The sequence below is a fragment of the Malus domestica genome, chromosome 02 (assembly GCF_042453785.1).
Source record: "Malus domestica chromosome 02, GDT2T_hap1".
NCBI lineage: Eukaryota > Viridiplantae > Streptophyta > Magnoliopsida > Rosales > Rosaceae > Malus > Malus domestica.
In genome coordinates this window covers 7196649-7214454 of record NC_091662.1, presented here as the reverse complement: position 1 = coordinate 7214454, position 17806 = coordinate 7196649, and the positions used below count along the sequence as shown (strand labels likewise).

Below are 17806 nucleotides of genomic sequence, written 5' to 3'. Positions count from 1 at the left end.
ATCTAGTCCGAGACAGTCTGGTGCAACAAACGCCCCCTAATAGATTGTGAATTTGGGCCGGGCTCCGGTTCGGCCCAATATTTAGGCCCATAATATCGACCTCTTCCTCTCACTTCCCCTCACAAGGCTTGCTTCGCGAATGACGACCAGCTTCTTCTGTAATCTGTGAAATGCAGAGAAAAAGGTCTTCATCCGATACAAGTATCCAAGCAATTAGCTTTTCCAAGGGTTAAGGGATAACAGTTCATCGAATTTCAATTGGGTGGTGTTTGGAGACAGGGATAACCGAGCAGGTGAAAAAACGAAATATGAAGAAATCGCCATTGCCGTTGCAGAATGCAAGCGGCAGTAGCAAGAATCGGAGTTTGGAGAAGGAAGCTCTGGTGAAGCTGCTGAGGTGGCATTTTGGGCATCCTGAATTCAGAGGGAAGCAATTGGAAGCCATTGAAGCTGTTCTATCAGGTATATTATGTGTATTTTAATTACATTTTACTCAGTGCGGTAGGGATTGCTTGTTTGGTTGCTGAGAAAATGCGGGAAAATATTTACAGCTGACTTTGGAAAAACCCCATTTTTTGTTTTTGTGTTTTGTGGGTTGCAGGGAGAGATTGCTTTTGTCTTATGCCCACTGGTGGCGGGAAATCCATGTGTTATCAGATACCGGCTCTCGCCAAAAAAACTGGAATCGTGCTTGTTGTCTGTCCTTTAATAGGTGAATTGTGTGCAAATTTGTGTGTGTGTGTGTGTGTAAGTGCATTACATATCATGCTTGATGTTTTACATGTTTTAGCAAATGAAAATGTTGAACTTGACTCGAATTTTCTTTTGCATTTTGTGTACAGCCTTGATGGTAGGTAGGCCTATGATTGCTCTCGGTCGAATTTAGGTAACTTTCATGCTCTGAGAATTGAGTGTGGGATTTTGGTATGTTTCTTATTTGACCAGGAAAACCAAGTGATGGCATTGAAGGAGAAAGGAATTTCTGCAGAGTATCTCTCCTCGACTCAGACAACCCAAACCAAAACTAAGGTAGACTTCGGGTTTATGACGTCTTTCTTGCTTTGCATCAAAATGACTTCCGCTGGGATCAAAAAATATTGGAGCCTATGTATTTATGCATGAGAATATTGATGTCTCTCTTTTGCATTTTAAGATTCATGAAGACCTTGACTCTGGAAAACCATCTCTGAGGCTGCTTTATGTGACCCCCGAATTGATAGCAACATCTGGATTTATGACGAAGCTGACAAAGATTCACACGAGAGGGTTGTTGAATCTCATTGCCATAGATGAGGTGTGACGCTAGATTGTTTTTGTACCGATAACCAGTGTATGTGAATGTTTGAGTTTCCTTGACATTTTTTCAGCTTTTGTTTAAGTTACATCTGTTTTTCAAAAATTTCAGGCACATTGCATCTCTTCATGGGGCCACGATTTCAGGTTTGTAATAGATATATTGTCTCTTCCACATTTACTATTTATTATGTTTGATCCACGCAATTGGGGGATTATAAATCATCAGAAACTCTTAAGTGAATGCGATAAGAAAAGCAAAACTGTCTAAGAACCTTACTAGTGGTAGTAAAAATCAAATGCCAGCATAAGCCTAATCCCTATCAGATATACTGTTAGATTTCATGACCTATTTAAGTCAACTTCCCTATCATTAGTATTCGAATAAAGTGAGAATGAAGCGCTACAATGTTGATCTATACGCCATAGAAACTCTGACATGCTTTCTTTTGGTTCTCTGTCTCCTTAATTGCTGTATTGAAATAGGCCTAGCTACCGTAAGCTGTCATCTCTAAGGAGCCACCTCCCAGGTGTACCAATATTGGCTCTAACAGCTACAGCCGTTCCTAAGTGAGTCTTTTGTCACACTCTGCATAGAAAATTAGCTCGTCTTTACCATTTATTTTTTAATTCATCTGTAGATTTATAGAGCAGTATTTCTTCTTTTTAAAGTGAGAGGAACTGGCTAATTATATTCTTTGATCATCAAATTCTTTTGTTGTGCAGAGTTCAGATGGATGTGATAGAGTCCTTATGCCTTCATAATCCATTAACCCTAAGATCTTCTTTCAATCGTCCTAATATACATTATGAAGGTTCACCCTGCGTCTATGACTTGATTCAGATCCTGTTTTGTATTGTCTTTTGGCTAATATTTATTACCTCGCATCACATGCATATAGACAAATCTGACCAGATTTCTCTATAATGCAGTTCGATACAAAGATCTTTTAGATGATGTCTATGCTGATCTGTCTGGTGTGCTAAAATCTAGCGGAGATGTTTGTGCAATTGTTTATTGCCTTGAACGTACAATGTGTGACGAGTTGTCTGCTCATCTATCACAGAGTGGAATTTCATGTGCTGGTAAATCAAATTTTTTGGCATTGTAAATTAACTGCTCCTATACCTTTGTGTTTTTATTCACATATAATGTATATAATTCTTAGTGTTTCTTTTGCTTCTTTCAGCTTATCATGCAGGGTTGAATGATAAGTTACGAAGTTCTGTCCTAGATAATTGGATTTCCTCTAAGATACAAGTTGTCGTGGCGACGGTGGCTTTTGGGTATGATTGTATATATAAATTAAACCTTTGTTTTTTGTTTTTCTTTCTTTTGGGTGTGTGGGTGAGGGGAATTCATCTTATTGCTCCCAGCTCATGATTGTGATTGTGATGTCCTTGCCTCTTTGTCTTTTATATATGCGTTTGGAGCTTATTCCGGTGCATGGACAGTAATTGTGCTTTTGGTGTCCCTTTAGGATGGTATGAAACTGAATTACCATTTATTTAAAAGAACTCTTACAATAATTTTTTGTTTTGTTTTTCTTCTCTCCGTGTTGGAGATAATGTTTACCAGATCTGATGTGCCTTTGATGGCTTGTGGTTAATTTTAAGGGCATAGATAGAAGAGATGTCAGAATTGTTTGTCATTTTAATATTCCCAAGTCAATGGAATCCTTCTACCAAGAGTCGGGTAGAGCTGGTCGTGATCAACAACTCTCCAGAAGCCTTTTGTACTATGGAATTGATGATTGCAAAAAAATGGTTGGTTAGATAAGACTGCCTACTAGCAACTCCGATGCTGGTCTATACTTGGTTTCATTGTTCACTTCATTTTGTTTTTCAAATTATTTTTGTAGAAATTTATTCTAAGCAATGCTGATAACAAGAAGTCAAAGGCCTCAAACTCGCGGGAAGAGTTGTCAAAGAAAACTCTGACCGACTTCCAGCAGGTAAAGGCAATAATTGTTTTATGTCTGTGAATGAACTCTTTATGAATATTGTTTATTGGAATCTGATTTCAAAAACATGCAGATGGTCGAGTATTGTGAGGGTTCTGGATGTCGTAGAAAAAAGATTCTTGAGACTTTTGGTGAACAGGTAGTATAACCTAGTGAAACTTTTGCTTCATTGTACTTTAGAGTGCAAGATCAGTGCTCCAAAAGAGCTACGTACTGATATCATTCGAAACAGGTACCTGCATCACTATGTAAGAAAACTTGTGATGCCTGTAAACATCCAAACCTAGTGTCCAAGTATTTAGAGGAGCTCACAACTACTTGTGTCGCCCGGCAAAAATTTGGTTCATCTCGAATTTTTATGAGCAGGTGCTCTCTTTTTACATAGTCCTGATATTTGATTTTTTTTATTAGCAGGTCTAAGGTTCATTGACTAGTAACTCCGGTTGCTTATTCATTAACGTCTGTCAATTTCAGCTCCTCAGATGTGATAAATGAAGATCAAACCTCTGAATTCTGGAATCGCGATGATGAAGAATGTTCTGAGGAGGACATATCTGATTCCGATGGTATATTTTTTACAACATAGTTCTCCTTTTACTTCTTTTGGGAGAGAAAAGGGGGATTTAAAGAACACTGCAAGTTTATGTCTTATTCATTGTATTTGTCAAATCGCAGATGGTCTTGCTGCCAAGAACCTTTCCAGGTCAAAGTTGCCAGCAAAGTTGGGATTCAATGAAAAGATTGAGTGCTTGCAGCGTTTAGAAGAAAGATATTACAAGGATAAATCTTCTGATACGCAGGTTCGATCTGATTATTTTTTGCAGTTTTTTTGTTATTATTTAATTTTATCTTTTCCCGTGAATACCTATTATTGCCCAATTTGATGACAGATGAATAAACCCGACAAGAATGCTATATCTGATACGCTGAGGAAAGCAAGCAAGCAAAGATTACAAACTGCTCTCAAGCAAGGTCAGCAGCGGCTTGGGAACTTAGCGTAAGCTTTTATTGGTGTCTGATGTATTATATCGTTATATGCAACAAACCAGTTAAATCACTTGAGATTTTAAATTCTCTCGCAACTATGGAATATCCTTCGATCTGTAGGTTCTAAAAGTTGACAATCTTCTGTGCAGGATTGAAGTGGAAAAATCGGCCTCTTTCCTCGAAAATGAGTGTTACAACAAGTATAAGAAAACTGGGAAATCATTCTATTATTCTCAAGTGGCAAGTACGGTGCGGTGGTTATCAACTGCAGATTCAACTGCCTTAACTAATCGCCTTGGAACCATTAACTGTTCCCCAGCGGATAATGCTCTCCCCGAAACAGAACCTCCTGCAACAACATCACCTTTGGTGGATGGACCAACAGAAGCTCCCAGCGGTGACTCCCACAACAGTGTTAGATCAGAACATTCTGTAGCTGTGTCACCAACGGAAAGTGCTTCCCCAAGTATAACTCTTCCATCAATTCCATCCTTCTCAGAGTTCATCAACACCAGAAAGGCAAAAGACCTCAGCTCAAGCGCGTCGGAAAAGCAGTCACCAAACGGAGTTAAAGAGAAAGGGTTGAAGAAAATGCGATTGCATTAGGTTGAATGTCTTGGTTTTATGCATTCGTACCGATTTATGCTGGGCACAAAGAAAAAGTTGAGGAGACGATGTAAATCTACTTTTGTTTATTTCTAGATTGGATCGCGGGAATTACATATTCGATACTCTGTTCTACCTTGATATAAATGCTATTTCTTGCTGAAACAGCATTCAGAATCTGATTACCTAAAAACAAGCATGGCTTATGCGATTCGGGGACGAAAAAGTCAAGAAAAACCAGTTCTTCATTCTTCCTACAAGCTTCTTATTCACTCTGATTCATATTATGCATCTTTCAGTGGTAGCTTGCCAATGAAGTTAGTATTCAGGCTTCCCAAGTAAAGATGATCCTCAAACTCCAAAGCATTCGTCACAAAGGATATTACGCTTCCATCAGGATCCATAAGTTTCTTGATAATCTTGCCGTCAGCTGCCACATTCACCGCCATCGCTTCTGTTCGCATTCCGCTCACTAGTTCAGTCAGTTTCCGTGACGCTGCTACTAGGTGCTTGGCTGCTTTGGAGGTGTGCACAAACTCAAACCCTTCCCTAGTCAACTGCGTCATTCATGCACACATCATAAAAACACGTATGACATACGAATATTGTTTGAACTGTTACATCAACAAAAGCCACGTAAGATATATGAACACTATCTGAACAGTTAGGATTGTATTACCTGAAGTAGAGCAATCCAAAAAGACCCATCTGGAGCAAGATTGATGTTGTCAGGTCCACCAGGAAGATTCTCAACGAAGATCTCTGTCTTCCCCTTGTTCTTTCCCTCCAGCCAATACCTTAAACACCTAAATCTAAGCATGCACATGCTTTAATTGGTTGCCACGCACTTTTCTTATCGATAATGTTATTTAGACACATAAGATTGCTGACACACTCTCAAACACAGGTGCGCCGTACAATTATGTATGAGACCCATCTGTATAATTGTTTTAGAGTCGAGTGTGTCTACAACGTGGTCAGCATTGTGTGTCGAAATAGCATTACTTTATTCTTATCCAAAATATAGAGTGAGAAAGAAGTGTTACATCAAAACTTACTTCCAAGTTTCACAGACCACCAGATAATCTTGGTCTTTTGAAACTGCAACACCATTAGCAAATCCCAAGTGATCAAGTAGGATTGAAGTCTCTCCGGATGATGGATCATACTTGAGCAGCTGCCCATGGGGCTTTGCCTCTAGCATGTCAAGATACCAATCATGGAGACCAAATTTGGTGCTTGCAACACTAAAATATAGACTACCATCTGGTCCCTCAATCACATCATCTGCAAATCTGATTGTCTTTAACATGTAAGTTAAAACTTCAGGAAACATCAACATATGTTCATTTACTGGGCCTGTGTTTTTAGTTTTGAGAAATGTTAGTGTTTTTAGTTTTGAGAAATGTTAGAACAGTCGATACATAACTAGAGAGATGACCTGAAGCAACAAACAAGAACCAGTGAATTCAATGTTTTTAGTACTAAACATAGCTAAATATGTCCAATACTAAGTTTCATTGTGCGACAATTCTATACACACATGAGCTAATTTTGGCCATTGATGATTGTAGGATCCGCAAAGTAAAATAGCCAAAGATCAGTTATCTATGTATTCGTACAAGAAATGTTAAGACCAATCGCGTATGCACATGTGACCTAATTCCGACCATTTATAATTGTGAAACCTATAAAATAAGAATAGTCTGAACACGTAAAACGACTAATCTTAGCACCACTAAAGTATTTTCCAACTCGTGCTAACATTTTGGACTATTTTGGGATAAGAACCACATGCATATGGCAGAATTGTGGACCCATGAGTCCTTTGGACCATATTGTTAAACTCTAGCTCCATGAAATATACAGGTGGAATAATTCTTGGTTGGACATGGTCTCTACTGAATCATGTTTTTTTCATTTCCCTTTAGTTGAAAGGAAAAAACAGTACCAAACTTTGATGGCAACAGTCATGGATTCATCTTACAAACCAACAAACCATGATGTTTGTATGACATTTCGCAATCGGTCCCAATATTAAGAAATAGATTCCTTACTTTATAGTTTTATTATACTAGATCAGTTTAAATGAAATGAATTAAATAATAAATTGTTAGGTTCGGAAAAACTTATACATAAAAACACATTACTGATCAAGATATTACGTGACAGTTCGTTTCACATAAGCCATTCTTTTAATAAAGTGTCTAATAACCAAGCAGAAGCAGTACAAGTCCCCATTTCATGGAAACATATCTCCAAATCCGAACCATCTGGATCCTGCGGATCTCCCTACCATCACTCACCTCCCCCTCCCACCCCAATTCCAACTCCATAATTCTTCAACCTTCAAGCCTTCTCATTTCTTCTTCTTTCTTTCTTTCTCTGCGGTTTTGCTTCGACGATGGCCGCCAGAGTAGAAGATAACGATGTTGAGGTGAGGTGAAAGAGTGAGAAAGTTGAAAGAAAAAAAATGATTTCATCCACATGATTTTACGTGAATGGTTGACATTATTTGGTTCACATGATCTGGAGAGGACCCATTTCGTGAGGAAACTGCCACACCTCACAATATGTAATAAGATGACCTTATTAGTAATGTTCTGGTGGTGTCACATCAGAATTGTATTGGGCGTGGGTTGCACATGGATGTTGTTTTCCAAGTGAACACATTGCCTTCCAGTCATTTTCCACAGTTGGATGGAACCACTGACTACCTATTCATCTAGTTTTTACTTTTCACCTCGAGAGTAAACCTCGAGAGTAAATCTTTGCCTCGGGAAAAATATTCAGCGATTGCTCAAGGAAAATGATTTTCACGCTTTTATTTTTCTGGCTCTCGATAACTTGTTTATATGTATTACATACAATTTTAACTTTTTTGCATGTGAAAAATTTCAAATGTTTTACGATGAATAACGGATCAAATATATAAATTTTAGTTCTCCAATTGAATAGATGACGCATTGAAATAGGTGATTTTTCAAGACATTCCCTCCAAACTAACATGCAATAGCATATGGTAGTTTAGGATAGATTGTGTACGGGAAAGTAGTCTTACCTTATTTTGGACCCATTAACATGTGAAGTGAGAACAGTCACACCAGCTTCAGTAATCTTCAGCAAACCCTACACATACAAGGGGCAACAATCAAAATTCAGGATTGGAATGTAGATTCTTATGAGTAATCAGCGATTTACGGTTTAAACGGTTTACTCTCTCTTTATCTCACTCATTAGGTGAATCATTGTGATAAGTTAGAAGTCTCGTGAGTGAGATAGTGTAAGCGGAGAGTTAAGGTTTAAAAGGTTTGCTCTATCACTATATCTCACTTATTATGTGACTGAGCGTGTTAAGTGAGCAGTGGGTGAGTCAGAATTTTAGCCTAGAAGGGTCCAAAGTCTCAATCTGAAACACTCTCCTAATTTTACAAAAATTACTATGTTGTGTAGTGAGCAACCGGCCACTGTCGTCTGGAGTTTGCTATGGTCCCATCATCTTCTTCTTTAAACATAAACCCCAAGTTTCTTTGACTTTCTTCATCTCTCCCTTCTCCTCAAAACTCACGAGCAAGCCACCAATATCAAATCTAACTTGATGAAACAAATTAAACTAAAAACATCGGATTTGGGCCCTGACTCCTATGGAGAAAATGACAGGATTAACCTGGAACTATCGTGGTCCCTTCATGACTCCGCCTTTGTGAGCGAGAACGAAAAAGTTATGTGATAAGCAAGATTGAGAGATAAATAAATCTCTGGGTGCATATATTTTTTCTCCATTTTTCGGTCAGAATGTTATGCTATTACCTGATCAGTATCACATGCAACAAGATCACCATCTTTTGTGAATGTGATTCCAAGAACTGTATCAGTATTCACCTTCTTCCAGTTTTCCCAACTCCCATTTTTGTGAAGCCTTTTGATCCAACCATCTCTGGTTGCTGTATAGAGTGTGCCATCCTTATCCACATCAACATCTTCCGGTTCCAGAAGCACACCATCCCCAAGTTTAATCACTTTCTACATAAACCCAAAAAAATAATAAAAATCAGAAACAAACACCATGGTTACAAGTATATACTTCAAACAAAAAGCTCATGGCCCGTCTGCTAACTATTTCATTTTCGGTCCTTCAGTTTTGTTACCATACAGTTATGAAAACTGAAAACAAAATGGTTGTCAAACGGCCAGCTAGAGCTTTTCGTTTAAGAACTGAAACCGAAATGATTATGACACCTGTAATATGTTGTTTTGGGGAAGGTGGGAAGGTGGAGGGAGGTGAAGTGCATCTGGAGATATTGGGGAGAAGTAGATTTGGAGAGAGAAGGCAACCAAACATGCCAACAGAAAGCCAGAAAATGGAGTGAGCAAATGTTTGAGAGCCATGAGGTCTGTCTGGTATTTCTCCAAGAATATTGCGATAAGGATGATAAGGTGGGGATTATGTTCTGTGCGGCTTCATCTTTTTTATGCGAAACAAAACTGCAGTTGTCAGGATAATGCTATAGACAGGGAAAGCCAGTCACTCATTGCTTTTTCTCACATAAACTTGCATGCCAAACAAGACTTTAGGGTTAAACATACCAGATTTTTTAGTATATTTCGGAGTTTTTAACTATTAAATTATAGTAAATATCTAATGACGATATTTTATCGGCTAAAAACTTTAGAATGTAAAAATACTCTGAAGGAAGAACAATAATGTTCCGAATACGATAATTGCGCAATTCTAAAATTCTACTTTTCATTTAATCATGGATTCATGGTGAGTAAGAACAGGGATTGCTCTTGACCAAAAAAGAAATGGTAGTTACCAAAATTATGGCCATGAGTCTCATAAATTTCCCATGACCCATTTTCCACCTAATGTCACAGAATGATGAAAAACCCAATTTAGGCCCCGGCTAAATAGTAAGAAAATCCGTTTCCAAAAAAAAACAAAAACAAAAAAGTAAAAAATCCATGACACAACCCCTAATTTATAGAAACAATTTAATCTTTTATGTAACGGAAAGCTTGGTATAGCAGTATTTGAAACCAATATATATTGACACGTAAAAATAATATGTGATTGATTAAAAATATCGCTACCTTAGACTTGCAGAGAAATTTTTTATTGTGATCTGAATATGGGTGGTACATCACGTGTTATTATATAAGTGATGAGAAATTTTAGTTTTTAAGTGATTAATTTTTTAACATATATATCTCACCATTTGTATAGTGACACGTGATGTACCATCTAGTGTACCGGTCATACTGAAGTGTGACTGGTACAGAGATGGTATACCATGTGTCATTATACAAATGGTGGAATATGTGTGGTAAAAAGACTTAAAAAATAAAATTTCACATCCCCTATTAAAATACGTGATGTATCACTTGTGTTATTGTCCCAACTAACAATTTCTCGAGATTCGCGTTGTTGGTTGGTTTCCCACACACATCTACATAACATAGACCTCCACTCTCTCTCCTCTGTTCCCAAAAAATAGAGATAAAACAGAGAGAGAGAGAGAGAGAGTTCAATGTTCTGCTACGTTCCATGGCTATAACAGGCACAGACTCCCAGCACCAAACCTCATCTAAACCATCCCCAGTTCCTCCACCAGTCGAAGTCCAGTGCGTAAAATGCCACTCCTGCGGGTTCACAGAGGATTGCACCCCAGCCTACATCTCCCGCGTCCGAGACCGCTACCAGGGCCGTTGGATTTGCGGGCTCTGCGTCGAGGCGGTGAAAGACGAACTGGTGCGATCAGATAGGCTCATCTCCACAGAGGAAGCCCTGAACCGCCACATCAACTTCTGCAAAAAGTTCCGGTCGCAGAAAGAAACAGAGCACCCCATCTTCGCCATGGGTCGGATTTTCCGGCGGAGCTTGGATACTCCGAGAGCCCTGAGGTCAAATTCCGGTAGTAACCTCGGGGAAGTGGAAGGGGTTCGCCGGCCGCCGCTTGTTCGATCGGGAAGTTGCTTCCCTTCTCTGTCTAGGTGAAAATGGTAAAAAACAGAGGATTAAAAGGTAAATATGTGAAACAGAGGAACTCTGTTTTTTACTTGGATACAGTAATAAATTGGGACTTAGGTAATTTTGGGTCGGTTTTTCTTGCTTTAATTGGGATTATTAGTATCATTGTTTTTTTTTTCTAGAATTTTATGTACATATTTCATGGGTTTATGTTCTCTTTCATCTAATTTAAATTGTTTATGTATTTAACAACCGTCGTCCATGAAATTTGAACTCAGACCTCCTTCGACAAGATAGAGATCGATGAATTTTTTAATTATTGGGTTTGGGAGATTAATGGAAATAAATCTAGACCTCCTCTATGCATGCACCTCACTAAACCTTCCATTTTTATGGTGTTTAATTGCTAATTAGCGGTGGTTTAGTGACTAATTAGCTGGTTCTGATCTGTTTTAGTTGAGTGTAATATTGGCTTATTTGGAGCAAGAAAAAGTTAAGAAAATAGAAGCACAAAACGAAATTGCTGAGAAATTTCCTATAGACAATGTTGTTTGATCCAACAAAAAAAACAACCACCGAGTTCACTCGTTAGCAAATTTTAGCACACTTACATGAAACTGAGACGTTAAATTAGCGTTATTTCAAATACAGTTGTATGAATTGATTTGAGACATGAAACTGAGACGTTAAATTAGCGGTATTTCAAACACAGTTGTATGAATTGGTTTGAGACATGAACGGTTTTGTTTCGTACCGTCTCATTTGTCGCACTTGTAGCAAAACATTTGTCCCTCCCAAGTATGAACACTTGAAATATAAATCCAGTACGACAAAATAAAGAGTGTGGGGGACAGGTGGAATGGCACCGACTCTAGTAACTTGGGTCAGCTTCGTTCCAGGTTTCTTTTTCTCTTCTTTTTTGGGTTAAAAGTTAAAAGAATGCAGTTGTTCCAGCACTCACTCAATCTCGTCTCGATACCAACTTTTGTTGCCTCGGTTTTTGCTGTGTCCCAAGGTTTTATTGGTCAAAGTTTTAATACTGATAATGTTAGCGAGAAATACGTGAAGAATTAGATTACGGGAAAAAATTACTAAGCGAGAAACATGTGAAGAATTAGATTACGGGAGAAAATTACTAACTTGTCGTGCAATCATAATTGGATGCAATAACGTAACAATCAGATATAGTAGCAGTCAAGTCTACGAGTTATTTTTCTTCAAAACGTGATTTAAGTGTTTTTAATTATGAAATTGAGTTTTGACGAACTGTTCTCTCTAATAAACTATTCGTTTGCTTTGAACATGTATTTTTCTTTTGGAAAACGATAAACGCACATTTTATTTAGCTTGGTGGTTGTTTTTATTTGATTTATTTAATCTGATGGTTAAAAGTAAAGAGCAGGGTACGAGAGATTTAAAACGCATTGTTAAAACTATTATTTTTTTAATTAAACCTCTCAATAATTGTCGGTTCAGTAGTAATTTTCTACGCTTTGTTGCGTTGTTCTTGGTTACGAACTTTTGAATTTTATAATAATTCGTCTGTCTTGTTTCACTAGTCGGTTGTTTGACTTAGAAACGACTTGAAATCAATCACAGAGGTTTTCTGTCATAGATATTGTGAAGAGTACGGCGCCCCCACATTTAACAACAAAAGGGGTGGAGGATTCTTCCATCTGCCCCCTCCTCCGTATGCGGTGTTAGACTCATGAGTCTAATGTCGTATACGAAGAAAAAGATGAAAGCAGTACGATAGGGGGAGAGCTCTTCGGCTAGATTTGATTCGGAAATAGCTGTATAATAACGAACGGAACGCTAACTATATGCTTAACACATCTATCTTGGCTTGGTTTTAAATCATTCGTACAGGCCGTCCGAATGTTAGAACTTTGCAGTGCGTGTACTGCTATCAAAACTTCCCTTGTAACCACTACGGGATGGCCCAATGGTTAGGAACGAAGTTCAGGTCCATATTCCACACGACACATTCTGAGTTCGATTTCTGACGCTCGTGAATCAAATGATGGTACGACACATTCTAAGTTCAATTTCTGACGCTCGTGAATCAAATGATGGTAGCCAGGGAAGGTTGAAAGACATCAGTGAGTCTTTCTGACCCCCTCAAAGGATGGACTGTCGTGGTTAAGCCACCAGCTAGTGTCTTTTAAAAACAATAAATAACAAACACATAATTACATACAACGGATCAGGGAAAAGATATTCATCACCGGTTGTATACAAGTGGTCAAGGATCGCAGGAGATATCGGCCACACTCGTTCGGCCTGTCAACCTTGGCAGCGATAGGTCTAAAGGGGCTTTCTGCTACCACAATCATCTGTTGGGCCCGTTTGATGTATACTGGATCGGTTCACAGATGGACTTTAAACAAAAGCAAAAAGCAGAAGTGCCACAAAGCACAAGCACAACCATTTGAATACACTGCTTTTATTTCCCAAAAAAAAAGATGAAAGAAAGTTCCATTTATTTGTCAAGATTAGAAATCTGGCATCAGCCAGAGACCAAATCATCATAAACATCTGTTTAAGGTTTCTTTTTCACACATTCAAGCTGGCACGGTACTCGTAACCATGACAGCAGCAGATTCGGCAGAAAGTACCTTCCTTGACATGTCATGACCAAGAGTTTAGACCGAGCTTTGCTGTGATGCCTGGTTCACTAGCCGAAATTTATACCCTGAGCAAGTGGTAGTTCAGTCCCGTAGTTGATTGTACTGTCAAGGATAAGAATTGCTCATGTCAATGATGAAACAATCATAAAACAGTCCTGCAATCAACTTAGATATGTGATCAATTTAGATATGAAAGATTACCATGTTGAACGCCTCATATATTGCTTCCAGGAGTCGCTCCCTGCTTCACGACCACCGCCAGTTGCCTTTTCTCCGCCAAAGGCACCGCCAATCTCAGCTCCATTTGTAGGTATATTTACATTCACTATACCACAATCACTACCATGTGGCCTGCATCGTTTTCAAATGCAAACAGTTAAAACACTGTAATTTGAAATCTCCCTGTCAGAAAATTGGTCACTTTCTAATCTCATTACCCATTTTAGACACTTACCCAATCCATTTGAAAATAGTATTCGGCTTGCTTGTGAAAATTGAACTACTCAGTCCTTGTGGTACTGAATTGTTCAGTTCAATTGCTTCTTCAAGAGTCTGCATATTTTTGAACAAAAGCCGCAACATTTATCGGAGAAGAAGCGCATAGAAAATAATAATGCAAGATAAACTTTTCATAAGTTAGACTACCTTAAACTTCATAACATAGAGAACGGGGCCAAACAATTCTTCTTTCACCACAGAAGCATTTGAAGCAATCTCAACAATTGTTGGTTGAACAAAATTGCCATCTGACTCTATAACCGATCCGCCTGTAAGGATCTTTCCACCCTGAAAAAATAAATTACGTCGTGTAAGACATAAGATCCATTTTTCCTCTGGGGTGTGTGTGTGTGGGAGACAAAGAACATGCCTGAGATTTTATGGTTGAAATCCCCTTCTCAAAATTCTCCCTCGATGCCTTAGTATGTACTGGACCGACTAGAGTTCCCTTCTCTAAAGGATCCCCAATTTTGACTTGCTTGTAAAGTCCAACTAGTTGATCTAATAAATTTTGGTATATGCTTTCGTGAAGATACTGCACTCCAGTGAAGCCATATATGCACACAAATTTGTATATATTACTTTCAAGAAAAAGAAAAAGCAAACAAAAGCAACAGTGAAAGAAACCTTAACTCCTATAACCACATCAGATACCAAAAATGGAATTTTTAAGATAAAAAGTTACCAATCTACGACAAGTTGTGCAGCGCTGACCAGCAGTACCAACAGCTGCAAAAAAGATAGAACGCACTGCCAGCCCAACATCGGCATCATCCATAACAATTAAGGCATTGTTTCCACTTAATTCAAGTAAGCATCTACCGAATCTCTCAGTGACAATTTGTTGCACCTTCGAACCTACCTATATTTATTTGGTTATGTGGAATAGAAGCTTAGCGTCACAGTGATGGGAGCAAGAATGTTAAAGGGAACATGTCTGTAACCAGTGTACCTTTGAACTTCCAGTGAATGAAACCAGGGGTATCCGTGTGTCTTTTGCTATTGCTTCACCAATTTCTGCTCCTCCACAAAAAGCGGTGAATATAGCACCAGGTAGGTTATTTCTCTTAAGAACCTCAGCGATTAGCTTTGTCACAGCAATAGTCACCAGAGGAGTTGTTGGTGCGCCCTTCCTGCAAAACATAATCAAAAGAAACCATTACATTATAAAATCACATCTTCTTAATAAAATAATGCAATAAAACTCAATTATTTGAGAAGATAACATCATATCATATCAAGTTACTTATGGTACCTCGCAGTATAACAATGAAACAGTCAAAATATTTTGACTACACTTAGATGCCTATATTATGCACTGACATGATTAATTTGCTCAAAATTCCAATTCTGAAATTAAGACATTTAAACTTACCAGACAACGCAATTACCGCAGACTAACGCAATGCAGGCATTCCATCCTAAGACACCATAGGAAGAAAAATGTACGGTTGGAAATCTCGCAGTATTAAATTTATAATGTATTCAGTAATTTATGGTGACAAATAAAGAAGCAAAGATCAATGATGACACTAAATCCTCAAGTTCGTGGATGCTCTTAATGGACTATAGATCCAGCATCATGCACTAACTTATGTTGCAGACTTTTAAGGCAAAACGGGAACATACCAAGAACAGCGCATGGGAAATTGAAGGCAGTGATGACACCAACTATTCCCAATGGATTCCAGACCTGTGGTGTATAAAAATGTAAATCATTGTTAGCTACAACATATCAAGTTAATTATGTAAAATGAAATAATAAAAGTCCCATCAATATACTAATCGATCAAGGTTCAATGTAAGAACTAGCAATGCACCTCAAACATCATATGATCCGGACCTGCAAACAAAAAGTAGACAGAGGGATTAAGTTGATTATACAACGACAACAAAGCCTTATATTTACTCATCCTTGAGATTTATAATTTTTAGAAAGCAATTCATACATTAACAATTAGAGAAAGGATTATAAAACAGAAATTAGCATAAAATATAAATTTTGAGCTCACGTTCAGAAGGTATGATCGATCCATTCAATTGTCGGCTCAGTCCAACAGCATAATCACACATATCAATCACTTCCTGCAAAATTAGTGCTCCAGAATTACTTATAAAGTTTGACAAAGATTTCGACAACAACAATAACGGTAACTTAAAATTCCATCTTAAACACTCACGGACAATTCCATAGCTCATTCACTACTCAACAGATGCAAAACATTTTAATCAAAGATATAATCTTTTTTCATACCTGCACTTCTCCAATTCCTTCAGCAAGTATTTTTCCCATCTCGAGGGACACAAGCTTCCCAAGATGCTGCAGTTTCTCTCTCAATGCGTCCCCTATCTGCCGAACAATCTCACCTCTCTTCGGCGCCGGAAGCTGCAAAAATACATTAACTTTGTCAAAACAAAGACAAATTCAAATACCATTTATCAAGTGAAATGCAAAACAACAAGAACTAACAGTCTTCCATGTCTTGACTGCCTCATTGCAGCTGCGCAGGCCCTCCTCATAATCTTCCATTGACGCTTCCGTGACTTTCGCAATTTCCTAATATCCAAATGCAAAAACAACATCATCAGAAACATCGAAATTCTGGGTTTTGTGATCGAACTCAAATCTTCATGTTCTTCTGATCAAAATTACATCTTTACGCAAAAATTAACAAAGAAAAAGTAAATTACATCTTTACGCAAAAATTAACAAAGAAAAAGTAACCATCGATGAAAAGATGGAGATAATAACAAAAGAAACTAAATGGTTTACGATTTCACAAACCTGATTGTTGGAAGGGGTGACAGTGGAGATAACCGGGCCGCTTGCCTTCCAGTTGCCATTGATGAATCCTCCAAGATTCTCGGGAGCCAGACCGATCGCGCTCAGAAACTCGTGCTCCTTCTTGGCAAAACCCATCTCTGCAAATTCATCATCTCAGTGTCTTATGATTCATTTCATCAAAAACAGAAACAAAACAAAAAACCAAAATCTGAAACAAAAGAACATAAAAATCAAAGAACAAACTTTTTGACGATGATGATCAATTACCGATGATTTGATTTGGATTATGAGAAATGGGGTCGTGGGAAATGGATATGTTTGGATTTTCACGTAATAATTGAGGCTATTTAGTTGAAATGGAGGATGAATAATTGAATCAGAAAGGAGTGGGAGGAAGAGTGCAGTAGCTGATTTGCTGGCTTGGCTTTTATAGAAATGGGAGTGCTGGAACGTTACGACACGCCACACATAAAAAAAAACCCATCGTTATCTTGGAACTGGTTCCTCTCCTGAGCTCAGGATGGGATCCTCATGGCTTATCTTTACAAAGTATGCACACGTGTGAAGCACTAAAGTACATGGATTGTCCTGATTATTTAATATAAATATAAATATATCGTTGTACCACCTAATATATGAATAATGCTAGAGAAATTACATTTGATAAATTAATATCAGTAGTATATGGGTATGAATGCACATGTATTTTCATTTCATGTCATGCCTCAAGAGGCCCTATTAACACGTTAGGCTAAATACATACACCGTAGTTTGAGTGAATGTGATAACTATATATGATCCAGATAATTTAAGTTTGGTACCTATAATACCATTGCTACACTAGTATGAGTTGCATTTAACAAGTTAAGTTAAATATACAATAGTTTAAGTAAGTGTGATACTTATATATGACAAATAGAACTTGAGTTTGATATCTACAACATTACTACTACACTCGTGTGAGTTTAATATAGAGTAAATTATAGCAATGATCCCTCAACTTTAATCAAATTGAAGCAATGGTCACTCAACTAAAAATCTATTACTATTAGTCCATCAACTCATCAAAATG

General features: G+C 37.9%; 4 protein-coding genes across 5 annotated transcripts; 2 read left to right on the top strand and 2 right to left on the bottom strand.

Moving 5' to 3' along the window:
- The first annotated feature begins 155 nt into the window (after positions 1-155).
- On the top strand, positions 156-5027 carry LOC103418090 (ATP-dependent DNA helicase Q-like 3). The gene is made up of 19 exons (XM_008356240.4): positions 156-462; positions 602-712; positions 843-850; positions 946-1029; positions 1154-1294; positions 1406-1440; positions 1780-1863; positions 2020-2108; positions 2227-2379; positions 2484-2580; positions 2775-2778; positions 2911-3060; positions 3156-3248; positions 3331-3396; positions 3490-3623; positions 3732-3823; positions 3933-4057; positions 4148-4254; positions 4394-5027. Exons 1-19 carry the CDS (start codon positions 309-311, stop codon positions 4848-4850), a joined length of 2184 nt encoding a protein of 727 aa, XP_008354462.2. The 5' UTR covers positions 156-308; the 3' UTR covers positions 4851-5027.
- On the bottom strand, positions 4915-9417 carry LOC103418091 (protein STRICTOSIDINE SYNTHASE-LIKE 4-like). Its single transcript, XM_008356241.4, has 6 exons — positions 9090-9417; positions 8661-8873; positions 7912-7979; positions 5909-6145; positions 5530-5662; positions 4915-5407 (listed from the first exon to the last, which is right to left on the bottom strand). Exons 1-6 carry the CDS (start codon positions 9237-9239, stop codon positions 5135-5137), a joined length of 1074 nt encoding a protein of 357 aa, XP_008354463.2. The 5' UTR covers positions 9240-9417; the 3' UTR covers positions 4915-5134.
- A 981-nt stretch (positions 9418-10398) lies between these two features.
- LOC103406838 (uncharacterized) lies at positions 10399-10848 on the top strand. Its single transcript, XM_008345821.4, has one exon. It carries the CDS (start codon positions 10399-10401, stop codon positions 10846-10848), a length of 450 nt encoding a protein of 149 aa, XP_008344043.2.
- A 2403-nt stretch (positions 10849-13251) lies between these two features.
- Positions 13252-17254, bottom strand: LOC103406954 (aldehyde dehydrogenase family 7 member A1). 2 transcript variants are annotated; one of them, XM_029089097.2, is made up of 15 exons: positions 17002-17254; positions 16735-16871; positions 16420-16506; positions 16204-16335; positions 15962-16034; positions 15770-15792; positions 15579-15642; positions 15325-15370; positions 14902-15082; positions 14635-14811; positions 14320-14484; positions 14097-14237; positions 13906-14003; positions 13653-13802; positions 13252-13553 (listed from the first exon to the last, which is right to left on the bottom strand). In XM_029089097.2, exons 2-15 carry the CDS (start codon positions 16867-16869, stop codon positions 13499-13501), a joined length of 1527 nt encoding a protein of 508 aa, XP_028944930.1. In that variant the 5' UTR covers positions 16870-16871; positions 17002-17254; the 3' UTR covers positions 13252-13498. The 2 variants fall into 2 exon arrangements, with proteins under 2 accessions (XP_028944930.1, XP_028944933.1); XM_029089100.2 differs by having other exon boundaries at positions 16978-17177.
- Positions 17255-17806: the final 552 nt, after the last annotated feature.

What these genes read in the sequence shown, in the direction of transcription:
- LOC103418090 (XM_008356240.4), top strand. Translation starts at nt 309, where the DNA reads ATGAAGAAATCGCCATTGCCGTTGCAGAATGCAAGCGGCAGTAGCAAG. An exon ending in GAGTGGAATTTCATGTGCTG is followed by an intron (nt 2,380 to 2,483) that starts GTAAATCAAATT and finishes TGCTTCTTTCAG; the next exon opens with CTTATCATGCAGGGTTGAAT. An exon ending in CAGCGGCTTGGGAACTTAGC is followed by an intron (nt 4,255 to 4,393) that starts GTAAGCTTTTAT and finishes TCTTCTGTGCAG; the next exon opens with GATTGAAGTGGAAAAATCGG.
- LOC103406838 (XM_008345821.4), top strand. Translation starts at nt 10,399, where the DNA reads ATGGCTATAACAGGCACAGACTCCCAGCACCAAACCTCATCTAAACCA.
- LOC103418091 (XM_008356241.4), bottom strand. Translation starts at nt 9,239, where the DNA reads ATGGCTCTCAAACATTTGCTCACTCCATTTTCTGGCTTTCTGTTGGCA. An exon ending in GTTAATGGGTCCAAAATAAG is followed by an intron (nt 6,146 to 7,911) that starts GTAAGACTACTT and finishes AAAGACAATCAG; the next exon opens with ATTTGCAGATGATGTGATTG. An exon ending in GTGGTCTGTGAAACTTGGAA is followed by an intron (nt 5,663 to 5,908) that starts GTAAGTTTTGAT and finishes GTGCATGCTTAG; the next exon opens with ATTTAGGTGTTTAAGGTATT.
- LOC103406954 (XM_029089097.2), bottom strand. Translation starts at nt 16,869, where the DNA reads ATGGGTTTTGCCAAGAAGGAGCACGAGTTTCTGAGCGCGATCGGTCTG. An exon ending in CAGTCAAGACATGGAAGACT is followed by an intron (nt 16,336 to 16,419) that starts GTTAGTTCTTGT and finishes GTATTTTTGCAG; the next exon opens with CTTCCGGCGCCGAAGAGAGG. An exon ending in AAGGAATTGGAGAAGTGCAG is followed by an intron (nt 16,035 to 16,203) that starts GTATGAAAAAAG and finishes CTAATTTTGCAG; the next exon opens with GAAGTGATTGATATGTGTGA.